Source organism: Lates calcarifer, linkage group LG6 (genome assembly GCF_001640805.2).
Source record: "Lates calcarifer isolate ASB-BC8 linkage group LG6, TLL_Latcal_v3, whole genome shotgun sequence".
NCBI classification, from domain to species: domain Eukaryota; kingdom Metazoa; phylum Chordata; class Actinopteri; family Centropomidae; genus Lates; species Lates calcarifer.
In genome coordinates this window covers 22,310,484-22,330,290 of record NC_066838.1, presented here as the reverse complement: position 1 = coordinate 22,330,290, position 19,807 = coordinate 22,310,484, and the positions used below count along the sequence as shown (strand labels likewise).

The 19,807-nt window shown below is 41.2% G+C and overlaps 2 protein-coding genes across 2 annotated transcripts; both read right to left on the bottom strand.

Moving 5' to 3' along the window:
- Positions 1-1,080: 1,080 nt before the first annotated feature.
- csrnp2 (cysteine-serine-rich nuclear protein 2) lies at positions 1,081-7,015 on the bottom strand. The gene is given in 5 exon segments (XM_018680826.2): positions 1,081-4,120; positions 4,122-4,277; positions 5,527-5,823; positions 6,452-6,714; positions 6,843-7,015. Coding segments are annotated over 5 exon segments (1,692 nt in total). The 5' UTR covers positions 7,003-7,015; the 3' UTR covers positions 1,081-3,304.
- Positions 7,016-9,943: 2,928 nt separating this feature from the next.
- Positions 9,944-19,669, bottom strand: tfcp2 (transcription factor CP2). The gene is made up of 16 exons (XM_018680950.2): positions 19,324-19,669; positions 18,791-18,999; positions 17,115-17,266; positions 16,276-16,352; positions 16,032-16,137; positions 15,649-15,755; positions 15,209-15,361; positions 14,981-15,091; positions 14,400-14,488; positions 14,185-14,233; positions 13,304-13,397; positions 12,816-12,906; positions 12,592-12,698; positions 11,524-11,666; positions 11,327-11,378; positions 9,944-11,210 (listed from the first exon to the last, which is right to left on the bottom strand). Exons 2-16 carry the CDS (start codon positions 18,910-18,912, stop codon positions 11,173-11,175), a joined length of 1,491 nt encoding a protein of 496 aa, XP_018536466.1. The 5' UTR covers positions 18,913-18,999; positions 19,324-19,669; the 3' UTR covers positions 9,944-11,172.
- Positions 19,670-19,807: the final 138 nt, after the last annotated feature.

The following is a 19,807-nucleotide window of genomic DNA, read 5'->3' as shown; positions in this document are numbered from 1 at the left end:
GCTGAGTGGTGCTCTTCAAACTGTGTAAACTGAACTTCATGCGTAGGATCGGCAGAGTGTCCTTTAATATAACAACATGTTCGCCCTCTTAAAGATAATAGCAATCTTTTAAAGAGTCACACAATCGCTGATGTGACTGTTATTTGTACCAGGATTCTCTGTATTTGGTTTGCAAAGCTAGTATAAAGGAAGTAAATGTCAGAGCAGTGAGTCTGCTTCCTGCAGCCCAGAGCAGAGACCTCAGAGCTGTGTGGGTTACACTGGCAAAAGGCCGCTCACAAGACGCCACTTCTGGCTCAGGCCACCGGGGAATAGAGGGGAGACAATGTGTCACTTTATCCAGTGCACTACTTCCTGCTATTGAGGAGAGAAAAGAGCAAATATTTTAGCTTCCACAATCAGTTGTTGTACCCAGTGAAACACAAGAGGCCTCCCTCTAAGTTGTTAGATAATGTCTGAAAAAAATGTTTTCTTACAGCCACTGAACATTCTGAGGAATTAAAGCCTGGTCAGTGAGAGTGGAGAACTAGGTTGTGAGAGAGGCTGTCCTAAATTCACCAAGTTTGCATCACAGTAGAAAAGAAAACACTCTAAAGATGACTTATAGGCAGCTATTTTAATATCTCAAGTGGTACTATAATTGAGCAGCATGGAAAACATGTAGAGCCTCATATTTCAGAGCAACAACTGCAGTGAATGAACACTATGTGACACTGATACTGCATGGACTGTACAGAGCAGGTTGTGTTTAGTAGGAATGCACTGAGTTTATGCTGCCATCTAGTGGTCAATAATCATGCTGCAACAATCATTGTCATGACCTCCAGCGTCTGAAAGAGGACAACGGCTTCTCATTTTCTGCTTTTCTGTTTCAGTTCAACCTCATATGATTTACAGATTTCAGAGAGTCTTAGGTCAGCCATGTAAGTTTGCTGTTGATTATTATAATGATCACAGTCTCACCTGATAAAGGTCAAGGCAAAAGGTGATTAATGGCAGCATAACCCATGACCTTTAAATCGTATGATCATAACCTAAAGATTTATCAAGTACTAAAATCAACACACATAAACTTTATCCTTTTTGAAATGAGTATTTTATTGTTTTTATTTATGTATAAAAAACTTTTTGTCCACTTTAGGCAACAGTTAGCATGAGAGTAGTTCTCACAGCTTTTAGATGAAGTCGAAACTTATCTGTCTTTTCAACAGTCACACACCCCATTCACACAGAGGAACACACAATCACATAGTGTACTGGAGTTAATTTGATGCAGTGGTCCCAAACCTAAGTCTATTAGTAGAAAGCCAAGGACAAAAGCGTAACAATAGGCAGCTTGTAATCATCGTCACTTCAAAGATGGCACTATTGCAAGGCAAAGTCACGCGAACACAAAGGGCCACAATAAATCAGCTTTGTTAAAATCTGATGGATGAAAGCATCATTTAATTAGGCTTGAAACCACTGCTTTGGTGCAACTCTTAAGCAGGTTTATATTAAGACAATAAAAAAAGGCAAAGAAATACATCAGACATCTCATACACAGCAGCACATCCTGTGTTTCCCAAAAGCAACAGCTGTAATTTTAGGCAACAAAACAAAGGACTGATTTTGTGTAAGGAGAGTCGGCACACTTATGCGGATCAGTATCAATCAGACGTAGCTTAAAAAAGACATTTAAAGACCAGAAACGTTATACGATTGCATTTACATACTCAATGACAAAACACCTCATTCCATAATGATTTGCAGTGCAGTAGCTATTGCGTTCCTACAAGAGGCTCTCCAACACTTTTGCTTCTTAACATCAGTCATCGAGACACAGCTCCTTGAAATCATATTTCTCATGATGGTAGGGAGAAAAATCAGTGAATTGTAAATCTGTAACATCAGCACCTTTCAGGAATAAAATATGTATCCTCACTAATATACCTCCTCCCCCCTTTTCATAATACAGTACATGTACATGCACGCTCAGATGCACACACACTTTTCTCTCTGTCACAGACATACAAGTGTAAAGTAGGCATACACACACACATACAGATTGAACAGAAAATATACAAATTCAGGTTGTTGTCAATCTATCCATAAATTAGTAACATCACATCATTTCATATAACTACTTTCAAGAGCACAGGCTGTTGTTTTCTTTGACTCTTTAAAATGCTGTTTTCTTCATATGAAACTTCACATGATTCAGTCAGAATCATCTCTTCCTCACAGAACAACTCATTAAAATGGGACTGGGAAAATCTATTCTGGCATTTCATCGTGACATGACAAGACTGACTACATGGCATTACAGTGTAGCAGTATGAAAGAAATAACATTTCCTTTCACTCATTAAAAAAACAGACTGTGAGAACTTCAGAGCCAACAGTATCTAATCCACAAAAGACACATTACTGAAAGAAATAATATCATAGGCATTGCAACTATAGGTAAACTAGTTTTTCTTTTTTTTTTTTAGTTAGGGTTTTTTGTTTGTTTGTTTGTTTTTTTTTGACGAATCGACTGCATTTGCACGAACAGCCCGAGTTGAGCAAGAGCAACAACTAAGGCCAGTGCTAGTCTGCTGCTCTGTGTTGCTTTACCTTCATATCTCAATGCAGCAGAGCCACGACACTCTTTACCCTCAGTTCACAATGTGCGTACAGGTCAGAAAAGCAGCAACCTCGGCTCTGTCTTGCACATTGCAAATGCATATACAGTACACAAAAACAAGTATTTCCAGGATTATTAGGTCTATTTTCAGCGGAGGATACTATCAGAGGCCTTCATTTGGCTTAACTACAGCACAAAGACTGTAATGGAAATTGAGCCGGTAAGTATGTGAATACACCAGCTTCCTGCGCACTGCAAAACAATTTGTGTTAGTGTAATAGCTTTATATACCACCAAACAAAAGGCTTATGTCAGCATTCACACATTGTGTTTTCTGTTTGCTGTGTTGGAAATTAACAAAGCAGTACTTGCTGTATTTCTCATCGACAAATGACTCCTACACACAAGTGTTTTTATGTTTTTCCATTAAGGCCGCATTCATCACTCCCAACAGTACAATGTTGCCTTGTAACTGCATCCATATTACTTCTGAGGAGTAATCTGTATGTGCTTTCAGCATCTCCCCTCCCTCATGTTGAGTAATACTCAAGCTCATTCTCCACATAATTCAATGACAGTCACTACAAGAGATTGCAACCTGTAATCTTTCTTAATGATAGCAGTAATAAATGTGAAATGTGTAATTTATTCATCTTAGATGAAGCTATTGTGCAAAATATCTGCAGAGACGCTAGAATTAAACTTCAGGAGGCAGTGGATCTACTTCTTCTCCCAGGCAGGACTCCCCTCGGCACTGCTCTTCAGAGAGGCTCTGCTGACAACTCGAGGGCTTCTCCTCCACTGCTGCCACGCATTCGTCTGAGCACAGAATCGCATTGGTCAAAGGCTTGCCCAAACTCTGCCTGCAGGTGATCTTGTCAGCCTTATCATCCTTCATCTCCTCTCCTCCTCCTTCTCCTTGTTTCCCCTCCACACACTTGCCTCCTCCTGTATCTTGTTCTTTCACCAAGCGCTCCTCCTGCTCAGCCTCCTCTGCTCTGGGCAGGGTCTCAAAGGCTCCAGGCTGTATGGGACTCAGCTGATAGTAGAGCAGAGAAGTGGAGTCTCTGAGAAGGTCAGAGGGGCTCTCCTCCTGGTTGTCAGTGATGCACAACACGGTGGCCCCGGTGGGGAATGGCCCCTGCAGGAGAACCTGCTCCACACCCGGCACTTCTGCCTGCTCGGGCAGCTCCCCTCCCAAAGCACTGGGCAGAAGGCAGAGAGGCTGCTCTGTGAGACCTTCGGCATCCAGCTCCTGCTGCACTGCTTCGCCTTCGGCCTCCTCTCTCTCCCTCCTCTCCTGCTCCTCCGCACTCTGCAGGTGCAATACAGCTGTCTCGTTCTCTCGCTCCAGTATGTCCTGCTCCGCCAGGAGATCCTGAACCTCCACGACTGTCTGCACCTCGCTCTCCTCTAGCTCAGAGTCCACACCAGTGACAGAGGACAGGTCCGGGGAAGTAGGGCAAGTGGAAGTGGGGGAGGACATTGGGTCAGATTCAGTGTACTGGTCCCCAGTCCCCTGGAATGAGCATCCTCCTCTTCTCCAGGTCCAGCTTCATGATGGTGTGCAGGTAGTGAGTTCTCACACGTAGAGGGTTGAACTCGATACGACCTGCTACGTTGCCGCAGCCATCCCTAGAGCAGCCACACGGGAAAGACATTCGATCCACCTGGGAAAGAAAGAAGAGAAAACAATTTCAGTTTCACTTTCATTTTATTTAACAGAAAAGAGTCAATGTCATGTAAGTTATTTAAGTGTTGTGCAGCTTAAAGGACAGAGACAGATGTTGAGACATTCAAGTGAATGGGAAAGCCGTCTCAGACTTTTAGATCCCATTGTACTACTAATTCATAGCAACATAAGAAACTCAATCATTCAGCAACATACACACTCGGAGGTAAAAGGATTTTAATGTTGATATGAAAAAAATATCAATATAATATGTGTGTGTGTGTGTGTGTGTGTGTGTGTGTGTGTGTATAAGAGTTGAAATGTGAGAAATAAGGTGCAGAGAGATTATGGTATGACTCATTCACTGCATCACTGCATTGATTTTAAATTCTACTTGTTTCACTGCACTGATCAGTAAAACAGATGCTTTTCAATCTCAGTGAATCGATTTGACTGCAGTTCTGCATCATATGGAAACAAAATAGTAAAATCTGTCATGACTACTCTGCATGCACAGAGTGTCCTTTAGGTTATTCTCTTCCAGTTGGGACTATCTCACTGCCCACATTTGAAACCACAGTACCAACACTGGATTTCAACAAATGGAGGACAGATAAGAGTGACCATGTTCACCCAGAATAAAACATCCAGCTTTACAAGACACATGCAAGATGTAAACTTGGCAAAACTCCATTGAAGTCCTGCAGGAGCACAATTTATCTTATGGTGACACAGTGATCTGTTTTCATCTTTTCAAACAATAAAGAGAGTCTCACCAGAATAACTGAATGTTTACTTCATGGGCACACAATGCCGAGTGGTTTACAGTTAGAACAAATGACGATGTAATTAAAACAAAAGTATTTGCTAACAATTAAATGAATAGACCTTTTATGAAGGAGATATTTTGACTTGTCATAGTAGGAAAAGCACAGGTGTTACTAATGTAATTAATGGCTCAATGCTATGACAGTGTGACAGTGAGCCAGCATGAGACTGACACAGCTAGATGGAATTCAGCCTTCATCAATTTTATTATGTACACCTGTGATTTTCCTGCTACGACAAGTCAGATATCTTCAGTGAAAAAGGCCTATGGGAAAACAAATGCTAAATACACACAAAACTTCAAATTAAAAAGGGCACAGGTTTTATCGAGCAGCACATACTGACTCATTTGACTCTCAGCAGATTGCACGTTGGTTCTCTCCTTTCTGCACATCCACAGACAAGCCAACAATCCTTACCTGGCACTTGATGCCAGCCTGGCTGCAGCCGCAGTGTCGGGGGTCGCAGTACAAACGGCAGTCGCAGCCACATTCCTCCCGCGAGAGGCGGATGGCTCTGAGCTCGGCTTTCTCCCGTGCATCTATGCGGGCGATGCCGGAGGCTCGCAGGAGGGCCCGACGCCGCTTCGTGGGCAGCGGCTGGAGGAAGAAACAGTCGTCCACCTCCACCCCGTCCACATCGAGGTCCTCGTCTGATACGTCCTCGAGGGTCAGCAGGTCGGCCTGAGCACACTCCACTGTGCCGTTCCTCGTCAGCTGTAGACGACGGTTAGTGTAGAAGTGTGAACTGTGGTTCGAGTTCAGGTGGCAAATAATTATCCTAGAGACTGATATTTCAAAAACAGATTTATCTGTGGCTTAATTCGTTCATATAAAACTTTCCATGGGACTGTGGTGGAAGAAGTAAAAGAACTAGTGCCACAGTGTAAAAATACTCCATTCAAAGGAAAAGTTTTTAGATTTCATGATCCTATTTGAGTTAAAGTGCAGAGGAATTATCACCAAAATGTACTTAAAGTGTCAAAAGTAAAAGTACTCAATCTGCAGAAGCCCCTGTGGTTTTATTCTACGTGTATATTCCTCGGTTAGATTGTTGCATTTCACTGTTGTAGCTCTTTAAGATGGAGCCACTTTATATAAATTTTGGTAGTTTAGTGCAGTGGTTCCAAAAATGGAGAGAGGGGATAAGGGGTCACAAGATAAAGCTGAGAGGTCATGAGATAATTCATGGGAGAAGAAGAAAAAAAAGGACTGCTATACAAGTGGAATTTTATCTCTCAGTTAAAATGGAAATACTGTATACTTGACCCAAAGAACAGCCCTTTGCAATGTGGTATTATTTACTTCATCCTTTTAGGTCAAACACTCTTCTGTCTGAATTTACCTTCATCTTGCGGGCGTTGAGCTTCTCTTGGCGCAGGTGCTGGCGTAAAGTGTGCCTGTGGCTGGTTTCCTGTTCACGTGCAAACTCGCCCAGCGTGTAGTGTCTGATGGAGGAGTGGTGACGGGCCATGCCCAGGGAGCTGCCCCCTTGGCTGGGCACGCTGGTGAAGCCCTGCCGCCGGGGGAAGTAATACACCGTCACCACGTCGAAACGCACCCGCTTCCCACCCGGTGACGGCTTGTGCTGTCTGAGGATGGAGGTGGCTAAAAGAGAGGAGATTGGGAATGTAATGTTATTCATGAGTAATGACTGGAAGTACTTTTTCTAATTAACTGTTTGAGTGGGTTTTAGGGTGTATTGCCTTTAATGTGTGTCTTCTGTTGTTCCTTACGGGTAAATGCAGTGCTGGAAGGAGGGTTGAGGCTGTCACAGCTGTCAGCGCTGTCACTACTGGATATGTCATCGTCCGAGTCCTTAGGTGTAGAGAATGGAGAGCTGTTGTCCACCTCTTCATATCGTCGTTTGAGGCTGAGGGACGAACCTGCCTCCATGGAAACTCGGTGTCTGGGGGCAGAGAGCAGCACACGTCAAGCCACAGAGAGAGAGAGAGAGAGAGAGAATAAAAAAAAACACTGCACCAGGAACAATTTGAAAGACAGACTGGACAACGTCTGTGGCACTGTGTAATATTTGTTTACTACCTCAGAGACAAAATGTTCCTGTCGTCAATCAGAGAACCGGATCAAACTGTTTCTGTTCAATTCTCAACGCTAACACAGAAACCAAAAGGTGACATCAGCTGTTTGGTCCTGTCTCCTTTCATCTGTATTCCAGCTCCATCATTTCCTCTCTCTGCCCCCCCCCCACCCCCTCCACCTCTCCGTCTCACATGAAATCCTACTTTGAAATCATCAAGTCTAGAAACGTCACCATGGCAACTAGGCAAGCACGGGGTATGTGAACAGCCTTGAAGCAAATGATCTCTACGGCTTCGTGTTCTTTTTTTTTCCTCTATAAACTGTCAATATGAGTGAATTTGAAAGCTGGAGCTGATCAATCACATTAACAGGAGAGGTCGAACAAGGTGAATGGAACCAGCTTAACGTATGTATCATGTTATATTATGTTTTGCCCTATAAGTCTGTGGCCAAACTGCATCTCACAAAGTTTTGTATATTCAAGATACAATCCAAATAAAAGAATATGCATGATGATATTACATAGAAACAGCGTGTACATGTCCTAAACTATCATATTAGCATCCTCTATGGTATAAATAACATATTTTTAAAGGTAATTACTGCTTTATTATGCAAATCTACATCTGTATAAAAGTACATTTTCATACGTGCCTGGGTTAACATGTCACATGCTACTGACAGCAGTATATTAAATCATCACTACACATTGGGACAGCTCCAAATGAGCCATCATCCATACAGGTTTTTAAGTTCTCAAACAGAAAATACCACCTTAAACAAGACTAATATGTAACATTTCTATAATACTGAATATAGTGCAGTTTGTCCTGAAGCTAAACAGAGAGATGATGTCATGTAGAGACAAATCCTGAAGCTGCTCTGTGGACAGTGAATACTGAAACAACTGCTGCAGTCGTAATGATTTCACTGGGTTATGAAGGAACTTTATGTTAGAAAGTCCTAAAATTTGATGTAATATCTCAAAGAAAGATGACAACCCCAACTCTGTCACTAATTAATTCATGTCTTGGTGCTCAGGGAGATGCTGTAACTGTGCGATTGTGATGTTACAGAGCAAAATCATTGTGGAAAAAAAGCACAGAGGTTCTGCTTTTATGTGGATTTTTCCTTTATGCTGCTATTTGAGAACCAAATTTAACCCCTGAAGAGGCTGTGACGAACAAGTGCAGGTCTTACAGGTTCATTCAGTGCAGAGACTGGTGTGGTTATGGCATCAGTGTGAACCATTTTCCAACTGGGACTCATATATAAATAGAGCAAATAGAGCAGAGGCTGAATTTTGATGTTAGGCTCGTTCCTCTTGTGAAAATCAAGAGTCACCCTCCTGTTCCTTTAAGGACTTGGTTGCACTGTGGCAGGCTACAGTATGTTGAGAAGACAATTGTGACTTTGTGAATTGGTGTATTTACCTCCAGGGACATGCAGTGTGCAGAAGACGTATTTGTTTAACTGTGTGTATGCAGCAACTGACCAGACTTTTGTTGGGGGAGGTTTAATGTTATCAGTCTGACAGGCAAAGGCCTTCTCTCTCCCTCTCTCTCTCTCTCCCTCTTTCTCCAGTATACCAGCTCTCTTCATTTTTCACACACACACACACACACACAATGGCAAGCCGCCCAGTTAATGAAATACTAAACCTTCTTACCTGGGGCAGAAACAGGGACCCTTATTCCAACCAACTCGTAGGTCGTTTCTCTTTCCAGTACGAGCTGCACATCAATCTTTCAACGCCCTGTAAGATGCTTTTTTGTGCCAAAACCGATATCCCTGCACCGAGGATCCAGACTGCAACCGTATGGCAAAGCTAAACCCAAACTGATCTGACTGAAATCTTGCGTGATTGTCAATTTGCAACACTTGATATCTGACTATGTTGGGCTACTTAGGCTCCATGCTCATTGTTCTGCACAGTGAAGGATCAGGCAGAAAACAGGAGCTGCCTATTAGACCTGCCGGTTTTATTTAAATGCATGCCTATCTATTTAAAGGACAGACGGCAGGAAAGAGGGGCGTCATATGATTAGCTGCGATTTATTCCCCAACATTTTCGGTGCAGCATGAATAATGTAAACAGCCGAATGTCTTATCTCCCTGATGTGAGCCTTGGATTGCTTGCAATGGAGAAATCCGCTGACATCTGTGTTCGTTTATCCTTTTTCTCTCTCACCGGGGCGGGTTCAGTCAGTCGGCTGGGCTCACTTCGCCGTCTTCTCGCATTAACACGAAAACTGGGCCCTGGTTCGTTTTCGAGTCTAAACGTTTGCAAATATCCTAAAGACGCCTTTTCTCCCCCGTTTCGCCCCGGCCCCGTTTGTTACAACGTAACAATGGAGGAAGAAATTCTTCCCTGTAGCCGTATATATACTTATTGTGACATCACAGGCATGCCCTGCGCCGGAGCATGCTGGGAAATGTAGTGATTTTCCTTTTTTCCCCTGCTCCTTTGTTCATACCGAGCAGAGACAGATGTGCAAAAAAATTGACAGTATCATGACACGGAGGACATTTAACACGAACCTGCATCTTGGTTGAATCTGATTTACTGTATATGACATGATTATTATTGTCTTGACAAAACCTAGTTTCTATGGCAACAAAATGACTGTCCATGTATATAGTAAGGCTCCACATCTGTCCAACAAAGGGAAAGCTGTGTGTTAATACCATTCCTGATGGACGTAGGAACATTTAGGATATTGTTGTTTTTAAAAAAAACACACACATCTTTATTTTTGCAAAGACTATGAGGAGAGAAACAGATGGCAGCCAGTACATGGGTAAGTATTTTAATAATGCTGATGAGATGGGGCAAAGATGGATATCTAAAATGTCAAGCTATCAATTTCATGTAAGCAGCACAATGGATTGAACATAAACTAACCATATCTTTTCACATGCAGCTCCGCTGTGTCCAACAAGCCCATTACATGGATTAGTATTTGGAAGTGGTAACATCCAAGAACAATGATGAAGAGATGTAAGTAAGTTTTTTTTTTTTTTTTTTAAAAAAAAAGGATTATTAAAAAAAAAAAAAACTGCCAACGTAATGCATGATTCATCATGAAGCAATGATCTGCTCAAAAATAATGTTGGAAAATGGCCAAAACAAAAATGTGCTAAATAAGCTGATAGAGATAGGAAGCACATGGACCAAGGACAGTTTGCTGGTGTGATCACTCACATAAGACAGTGTTTCATCATCTTTCAAGATTCTGAAGAAACAACCACCAGTGCCAGTATGCGCTCTACACTAACTATGAGGACCTGACAGTGTTTAGTGGGGGGGCTGGAAATGTTTTTGTTTTTTTCCCTCAAACATAACAATACAAACCAGTGAAGGACTGAGACTGTTAGCTTTCAAAGGAATCACAGAAGCACAGCTGGGTTCCAGCAGTTTCCCTTAATGTCCTGATTGCTGATTTTGATGCCTCTGTTGTGTTGATTTGATTTGACCGTGTGACCGTGTTAGCTACACCATGTTTCCTGCAGACTGGCAAAGTGGATCCCGAAAGGCAAGCTAGCGTGACGACAACAAATCACGCTACATTCCAGACTGGAAGTACTGTCAATGTAACTGTCTTGATTTTTTTTGGTTGTTTTTTCTAAGAAACAACAAACTGTTGATTCTGAAGCACAGAGTTTTGGCACACCAGATGCTCAGCAAACAAATAAACAGTGATAGCAGCTGTAGTGCCACTAACCCCTTTCATATGACATAAGCAACAGAGGAAAATGCAACCATTTAAGGGAGGCAATGGAAGGGCGGGAAGGAGAAATGTTACTTCGCTGTGGTAACGGAGTCACTCCCTCAAAAGTAAGACAATAAGGTAAAAGTGAGGAGAGGGGCCACGTGCTTCAGTCGCAGGTTCCTCCTAGCAGCCTCAAGAGGTTTTTCGGGGGCATCGCCACATATTCCAAGAACAGCGAGGAGTAGAACGCTCTAGAGGGGCTGACTGGACTGGGTCTAAAGAAAGGCTACATTATTCTCTTCCCCAGTATTCACTTCAAGATGATGTGGTAGCCATCATTTGTGTCGTCTGGAAAGAGAAGGAAAAGGAAACATAGCAGGGGAAGGTTTAATAAATAAACTTGCAATGATAGAGTTCATCTCTAGGCTGAATATAGAAACAAATAAATCATCATCATTTATTACCTTTCATTGTGTCCAAAACAAAACACACTTCATCCTGGAAGTTCTGAATCATCTGTTAAAAAGAGAGTTAATGTTAAATGTGGAGGGGAAACAAGCTAAAGCTGTTTACTAACATGTGTAATGACAGCTAATCTCATCTCCATCTGTGACTGTGATTTGAATGTGGAGCCTTCAAGAGCAAAAAAACAATAATTTACCTCATCACTGACAAGCACGTGAATGCCAGTGGGACCCTGTTTAAAGATCTGGTTTATCTGTCTGGGTGAGATGTTGAAGAGCTGAGCGATCTTCTCTGTCAGCTCAGCAGCTGTTAGCTCCTCCAGGTAGATGGCGTGATATACTGCAGACAGACAGAAAAACAGGTTCGATCAACACTATTCATCATCTCTACACAGCACAAACACACACAGTAACATTTGTGAGTAGTGTGTCATTATTACATGATTCTATTTTTAAGAGTATTTTACTTGTTGCAAACACTGTATGTCAGTATTTGGTACAAAAATACACAAACACAAGTCAAAGCAATGTATTTTACTTTTAAATTCACACAGCAACTTGTCTGAAATACATTTGGGAGCAGGGTAGTAGATATGAGCAGCAGCTGCTACCACAGCAGAACAGAAAGTGCTTTAAGATACACTTAAAATTACATTTGGGAAATATGCTTATTCACTTTCTTGCTAATACCACTCTCATTTCTGCACAGTAAATATGAAGCTACAGCCAGCAGCCAATTAGCTTAGCATGAAGACTGGAAAAATACAAAAGGGCTAATGGGGCGAGGTAACAGGAGCAAACCCACCTACCAGCACTTCTACAACTCACATTTTATCTAGATTTATTCCTTAAAATGCACAAAGTATAAAACATCAAACTATAGTTTAACAGAGGTTATGTGTGAGGCTACTTCAAGGAGTCTGTTGGTTCCCTGACCATCCTCACAGTGACGACAGGACTGTAATATCATCACAATTCAAATTTATCTTACACACACAGGAATGGTACTGATCTAGTTATTTGACTCTTGGTAATACAGCAATTGAGCATATTTCTCAAAATGTCAAACTAATGTCAGCAAAGAATACAAGTAAATACATCCAGTATTTGACTGGGAAGTGTAGAACAGAAATTGCTAAAGCAATGGCTGCATATCACCAAATAAGGATTATCTGCAACACTGCGGCTTTCTGCCTCATCAGTGGAGTGGAAATGAATGATCACTTTATGCTACAAACAAACATGAACCACAAACGTGGACTGACCAAAGAAAGTGTTGGCAGCAGCATCTCCGTTTTCATGTTTCGGTTGCTGTTCCCGTGCCTGCTGAGACTCCTGGCAAACGTAGATGGTCAGCCTCGGACGTACCACACTATAAACGGCATCCACACAGAGGAAATTACAAAACGTCCATAAATGTATGAAGGTCTTCTTGATATATGAGATAAACTGTATGTTTTCAGGCAGGGTGACATAAAAGAAGACCCACCGTCCCTTCAGTGCATTGAAGAGTCTTATACCATCTGCTGGTCCACAGATCTGAATGACATCCTCCCTGGTCAGTTTCAACAGGTCTGCCCCTGGTGCACAGAAACAAGACCTTGAGTGAGAGCATCAAACCCCCCCTTACATGTGAACTAAAGTACACAATAACAAGTTTGTTTTGGGGTTTCCAGGAACAGTCTTTTCACTTGACTTATCCTCAAGTAGGTCACCAGCCACAGACCACAGTCCAAGGTGCTGGCAGTGATTCTGTGCCTTGTTTAGAGGATACCTCTGGAAAGCGGACACTTATGTTATGCAGGGTTGAGGTGAGTCTTTTTTCACTCTACACCATCCTGCAGCCACTAAATCAAACCAGATTCCTTCCCTGTCTCTGCTCCCTTTTCTAGCATCAGTGACACCAGCAGCTGTACATGACACCACACTGAAATAAAATGGTCTTATTTGTAAATGTGCATCAATTCTATATTTTACCTGAGAAGTTGGTGAAGAGCCGACAGAAGGGTGAGAAGCGATTTCTGTGAAGCCACTGTTGTGCATCCTGTGGTGTTGCTGTGGGTAACAAATTCTGAGCAGGGGAAAAAATAAGACTGGCAGGTCAAAACACACAACCTCAAAGACTATCAAAGAGTTAGTGCATATAGGTCATGTGTACGGCTTTACATATTAAAAAAAAAACCATATTAAAAGTGAGAATAAAGTATAAACACACAAAAAATGTGAAAAAATATGATATCAGATTCAACCAAGGCTGCATTCATTTGCTTCAAAATGTAGGAATTTACAAAATTGTTTTGCAATTAGACAAAAACAGACAGAAACTGCAAAGGTATTCTGCATCAATTTGGTAGCACAGTAACTCTGCTCTCAACATAAATTAGCCTCAATCTATCTATTTAACCTTTTTAACCTGTTTAACTGAGAGTTCATGTATTAGTGGGTGATGAGGCAACAATTAAATTTGTATGTGCTTAACATATCAGGTAGACAGCTGCCTAAATATACAGCATGTACAGAGTTAAATATTCTGACATCATGTTTTAGGGTTAAATAACAGAAGCATTGAATCCTGTAATGCACAGAAAGGTTTCACTGTCATGCCTTCACCAGGACTTGACTTTGTATTATTGATTTATCGTTATCAAATGCTTTCCATTCACACCATGACACAGGTTAGGCTGACTTTTGTTTATTTTATGTTTTCAAAGTGCATCAGTGAATCTACCGAGAGGCAGAAGTTTATCGTCCAGATGTCAGCTTTGCATTTGTGAATATTAATACATGGTGGTTCAGACAGGCAGAAGGCAGTCGGGCAATAATTTAAATGCAGAAAGTGAAAATGCTGTTGCACTTACATCTGCTACCTGAACGACAGGCTCTGGCTGGTGGTTTGGTGATCCATTTCTAAAAATAGTTAAAATGACACTATGTTAGAATATAAACATCATGTGTGCTCCTCACTAACCACACACAGCTACTTTTTTTCTTTTTCCTTTTTTTGTTAAATCAAAATTGAGCAGCAAGCAGCATTACTCATACAGCACTGGTAGAAACTGTTAAACATTCATACCCCTCTGCAACTGGGAAGCTGTTGTGTGTGCTGTTGAAACCAGGAGATGGTGAGTTGTTGACGTATGTAACCTCAGGCCAGGGAGAGCACTGCAAAAGACCAACACTTTTGTTATTGTGGCATCTAAATTATGTGAGCAGTTATAAGCTGCAGCTTGCCCTTACATTTAATTTATCTACACAGTTTGTGCTTTAGTCCGTTTGTGTGTCATCCACAATTCTTTTCTCTAGTCTTACATAAGTTGTTGGAATTTAAGCTGATTAATCAATTAGGAAACAGACTGAACATTAGCTGGCTAATTATGAGAAAACACGCCAAACATTCTCTAGTTACAGCTCCTCTATAGCTTCTTCTTTGTCAGGATTTGTTGCTTCTCTCTGTATTCTATCAGTGTGAAGTAAACATTTTTTCAGACAGAAAAACCAATGACTAATTCATGATGAAAATAATCATTAGTTGAAGCTCTAGGTGGAATGGCTGTCAGCATTGTAAAATGTTTTTCATTTTTTGTCAAATGGTTATGTTTCAATTTTACAACACTTCATCATATGATTACTTGGATCTTACAGTAATGTGCTAACCTCTGTCAGGATTGTGGTTTCATAGGATGGCTGATACTTTTCCTTTTCCTGTGGCGCCCTCTTCTCCATCTTTTCCCTGTCAGTCTTCTGCTTTCTGTCTGCACCTTTAGGCTGAAACAGATCATGTGGGTGGTCATGAACAACACTAACAGAGACCAAAACAGCATGTTTGTGTTTCAGTGCATCAAGTTTTTTTTTTCCTTTGTTTTTGTTCAACCCCCCCCTCACCTTGAAGACTTTGACCTGGCAGGAGGCAGAGTGGAGGTGTTCTGTGTATTCTCCGCTCTCATTCTCCTTAAACGTGTCGATCTGGATGCGGAAAGGCACACCCTTTTCTCCTCCGTGCTTACGCATGGTGAATTCTGTGCTGATGCAGTGAACCTACAAAAGAAAGGAATATAAATATGGAAATGACATAAAATAAAAAAATAGGTCTGTGGAATCAATAAATAAACATATCTTTGCAAAATTATTGCATTAGTAATTACTGCCTGCAGCATAACATTTAGTCTATTTGCCATTTTGCCAAACAGAATAGATGAGTATACTAAATGTTAAAAAGCTTAGTGCTATAATGCAAAAGTGCTGTAAACTGCCTGAGATTACTGCCATTGCTTTTCATGAATGAAAGTAATTCAGGGTAACAACAGTGTTGTTCGTCATGCTACCTGGATAAAAACTGAGGTTCTTTTTGATGGGTCCCAAAGGAACTCCACAGTGTTAAGCTGAGTAGGGTTAGCCCTGGGGTCGATTATGCCGACTGACATGGGGATATCTGCAATGGATCAATGCAAAACAGGCTGTTATCAAAAGAGGTCTTAATGCACACCATCCTCTCCAAAAAACCACCACCGTCATCTTGTGCTTGAAGTTCAGTTTAACAGTCAAAATCCCAAATTGATCTTATCTAGAAAATTCTCACTCAGTTAATATTCATACAAGGCTGCACAGCAACGTTTTTTCCCCACACACACAAACCCAATATAACAAAGAAGAATCAGAACTGTCTGGAACCGTTAAGTAGAAAAGCAATTTTTCTTTCAGTACTCACCCAGGTCAAGGATGCGATCCCCAGGCCTGTTCCAGCGCCACCCTTCCAGCTGCTGGTGCTCTGTGTACTGAAGTCGTCGGTCATGAAACACCACACGTATAATGCTCTGAAATTCAGAAAAATAAATTTTTACAAAGGATTTAAGGGAGATGTAAATGTTATTCAAACACTTTCATACTGATTTTACCTGGAAGACACTGACCTGTGCAAATATATTGTAATGTATGTGTGAACTGAATCTTACCTTCACCATTTTGCCAGTGATTTCTGGAAGTTCCCCAATTTTCCGATTGTCAAGCATTCTAATTTCATAGGACTGCCCTGTAATGACGAATTTACATAGTGAATAAATTGGCTGCAGTTCCTACCAGGCTGTCACATGACACCACACATCCTAGTTTGGTCATTTATGTCCACAACAGGATTTACAGAATAACTCACATTACAATACTATCACGATACAGTCCATGGTACCGACAGCATGACTATAAAGCCAAATCTGAACAGAAGGTGTGATCAAAAAGTTCTGAGACCGTTCCTGTAGTGAACGAACACAACATTGCATGGTACTGCACATGCAGCAGATGCAAACAATAACTTTTGTGGGTCAGTATTCCATGTTATGTTGCACGATCAACATCAGGTGACTACTTTGTAGGAGGTAGCAGCAAAATTTAAGGTTTTTGCTTGGTATAGGTGCAGTCTTGGAACTTTTTGATTGCACCTCACACACCGACAGATAATCATGATAAAGGAGAAAAACATACTCTTTCATCCTTTTCAATGTAAAACAGATATACACTGACAATAGACTTCACAGTCAGAAAATAATATATCCTTATACTGGTGCTAGCTTATCAAAAGCATACCCTCGCACACCATATGGCAATATATTTCCACATTGATTGTTTCTCTCTACCACTAATGGCTGCTATCAAATTTCTCTATGAAGATTTACAGTCATCCAGGTAATAAATATGGGAACTGAATTGGCTTTCCATGGCCTTTGACTCAGTGTTCTTAGACCTCAATAAATTTTCACAAAGCTGAAAAGTACACTGCAGCCGGGATCCTGATGCTGACCTTGGTTGAGGTAGGTGAGTGTTTCATCATGCAGTTTAACGGCTGGCGAGGTAGCTGCACACAGAACATACTGGAAGGGAAGGATCTTGTTGTCAGTGTCTGGGGGTAGGTTGGACTCTTCCTGCTTGAAGATGGGGAGGGCAAGGACATCGCTGGAGAACAGATACAAAAGAATGAGGCTGTCAGTAGGCTGCCGAGTCCTGATCACCTCACTGTGAGACACATTCATTATTGCCTTTTCATAAAACAAATCAACAGAAAATAATGTTAAAATGTTAATTGTTAGAAGTGATTATTTTCAACCCAATGATAAATTATATGGAGAGTCTAACACTACCTGTTATCACCAGACAACACTTGAGGCTGAACAGTGTGTTATTGTGTTCACCAGCTTTGCAGTTCATTAATTATAATGGAGGTAATTTGGACAACATCTCTAAATACCAAGGTATCCAGTCAGTATCTCATCGCTTCCCTCAACAAAAGAATTTCAGGGAACAAGCAGGCACTTTGCAGCTTATGCAGTATCATATAACAGAGCATTTAACCAACCAGAAGAGGACACAAAAGAGAGTGATCTTTATCGAGCAGAGCAAAGTGCTTGAGTCAGCCAAACCTAAATGGATTTCACATCATTTCCATCCTGAAAAACTGAGCAGAAACATCATAAATATCTATCTGGACTTTAAACTCTTAAATAAGACCTTAGAACTATACACCACAGAACTGTGTGCAGATATTTATACTCAGTGATTCAGGATTTGCTGCATCATGATAGAAAAAGTCTAACTCTCCAATCAGATTTCATCAAAGAGTATTTTTTATTTCTAATTCTCACCAAGTGGTATACTTCATCTGCATGTGGTGATTAATTTGCTCTTCTGCTGACTCTCAGTAAAGGATTTCACATATCCATGAACAAATTCAAAGTGTGAGAAGATTTCTCTGCTCCGACTGCACAGTGATGTGGCCACAAAGCCTTGATGAGAGATAATGTGAAACACTGCACATTGATAAAGCAGATTTCTACAGACAAGTCTTTCAATTTAAACAGTCATTCAACAGTCATAAAATCTGGGGCTGTGATTAATCTCCCACTAGTTTTCTTGCATCAACTTATCAGTTACTAGGTGTATGAATCAACAGAAAACAGTTTCCTGAGGACCACGGTAATGTCACCAAATGTTTTGTTTTGTCTGACAAACAGTCCAAAACCAAAGATATCTAGTTTACTACATTATTAAGACACAAAAGGCAACAAATTTTAAGATTTGATCAACTGAGTTACCAAAAAGGTTACCAAAATATTTGCATATCTGTTTTCTGTTGAGTCAACTACTTGATTATTTTGATTATTGATGCCACTCTAACACAATCACTGTTAAAAGCTCTGGGACAAGTGAAAACACACACTGCTGACATTTAAGCTTAAACAAGTGATACAGTTTCACTAACTTTAGAAAGTGACAGCTGAAGGAGGCATCCCTTCCAGTGTGCCTTCACTGTCACTGTTTATATCAACAATTAAGTCCCCAAATAAACCAAGTACAGTATATATGGTACATTCAAATGCATACATATAATACAACATTACAAATCCGATGACATATTCAGTTAGCAACAACAATAGTACACTTAAAACAGAAGGCTTACCCCGTGCAAAACTCATACTTTACCTCATGCTGTATGCCCCAGCACCAAGCTCCTGGCCAATGCCCGAGAGACTGGCATCAAAGTCCTGGACCAGTCCGGACTCGATCACTTCATCCGTGAGAGGCAACTTAAGAGCCCACGCCATGGTTGTGGCGGTGAAGAGATCTTACGGAGTGCAGTTCTGGTAAAAACTTCAGCCAAGTTTTACACCTGTGGCCCACGACCTTCCGATCTTTGTTGGAGGAGAGTGAAATAAGAAGTTTAATGTTAACTGTGTTACTCCAACTCTAACCCCCGTGAAAATACGACGACATTTGAACATTTAATCGAGGGAAATACCCATACACGGCGTGTGCAACTGTCAATAACAGGTTATCATCCTGAGCAATACAGAGCTTCTGAGGTTAACGGTTAGGTGGTCTGCGCGCACGATTTACGCAACAGTGCACTGCAGCACCAGTGAAATCCAAAGAACTTGTGGGGAGCAACAATATTTTTAGACTTAACTATTTTTTTGAATTTAGCCGAGTAATCAAATTAAAGATTCAAACCTTACCTTCAAGTGATAAAAAAGTGTAGCTACTTGCTAACACTGCGACAGTTTCGTGCCGTCATGTCGCGCTCCTTCGCCCCAGTACTAAAATAAACATGTCGAGCTAAACACTTAGCTAGCGACGTAGCTTGCCAGCGAACTTAGCCAGTAGGGTGCTAGCCTTTCTACGGCTTCGTTATTGGGGATTCACGGGGACAAATTATTCCTGGTAGACATATCTTTAAATAGATATGCATCAAAATTATCTCAGGTTTATAAATATATGTAATATAATGTCGTTGCTTTTGTTTGTTTATCTAGCTCCGTCAGGAAAAGGAGCAGCCGTAATTTCCGGCTTGTCCTCTTCTTCGTGTATTTAATTACATTGCTAGCACGAACCTTAAGGCTCATTACTGCCACCCTCCTCTTATGGCCGATAAGACGTGGTTGAGTTGCCACCGTTATCTATAATGATAAACTCAACATTTTGGATTTTCGACTCTGAAAC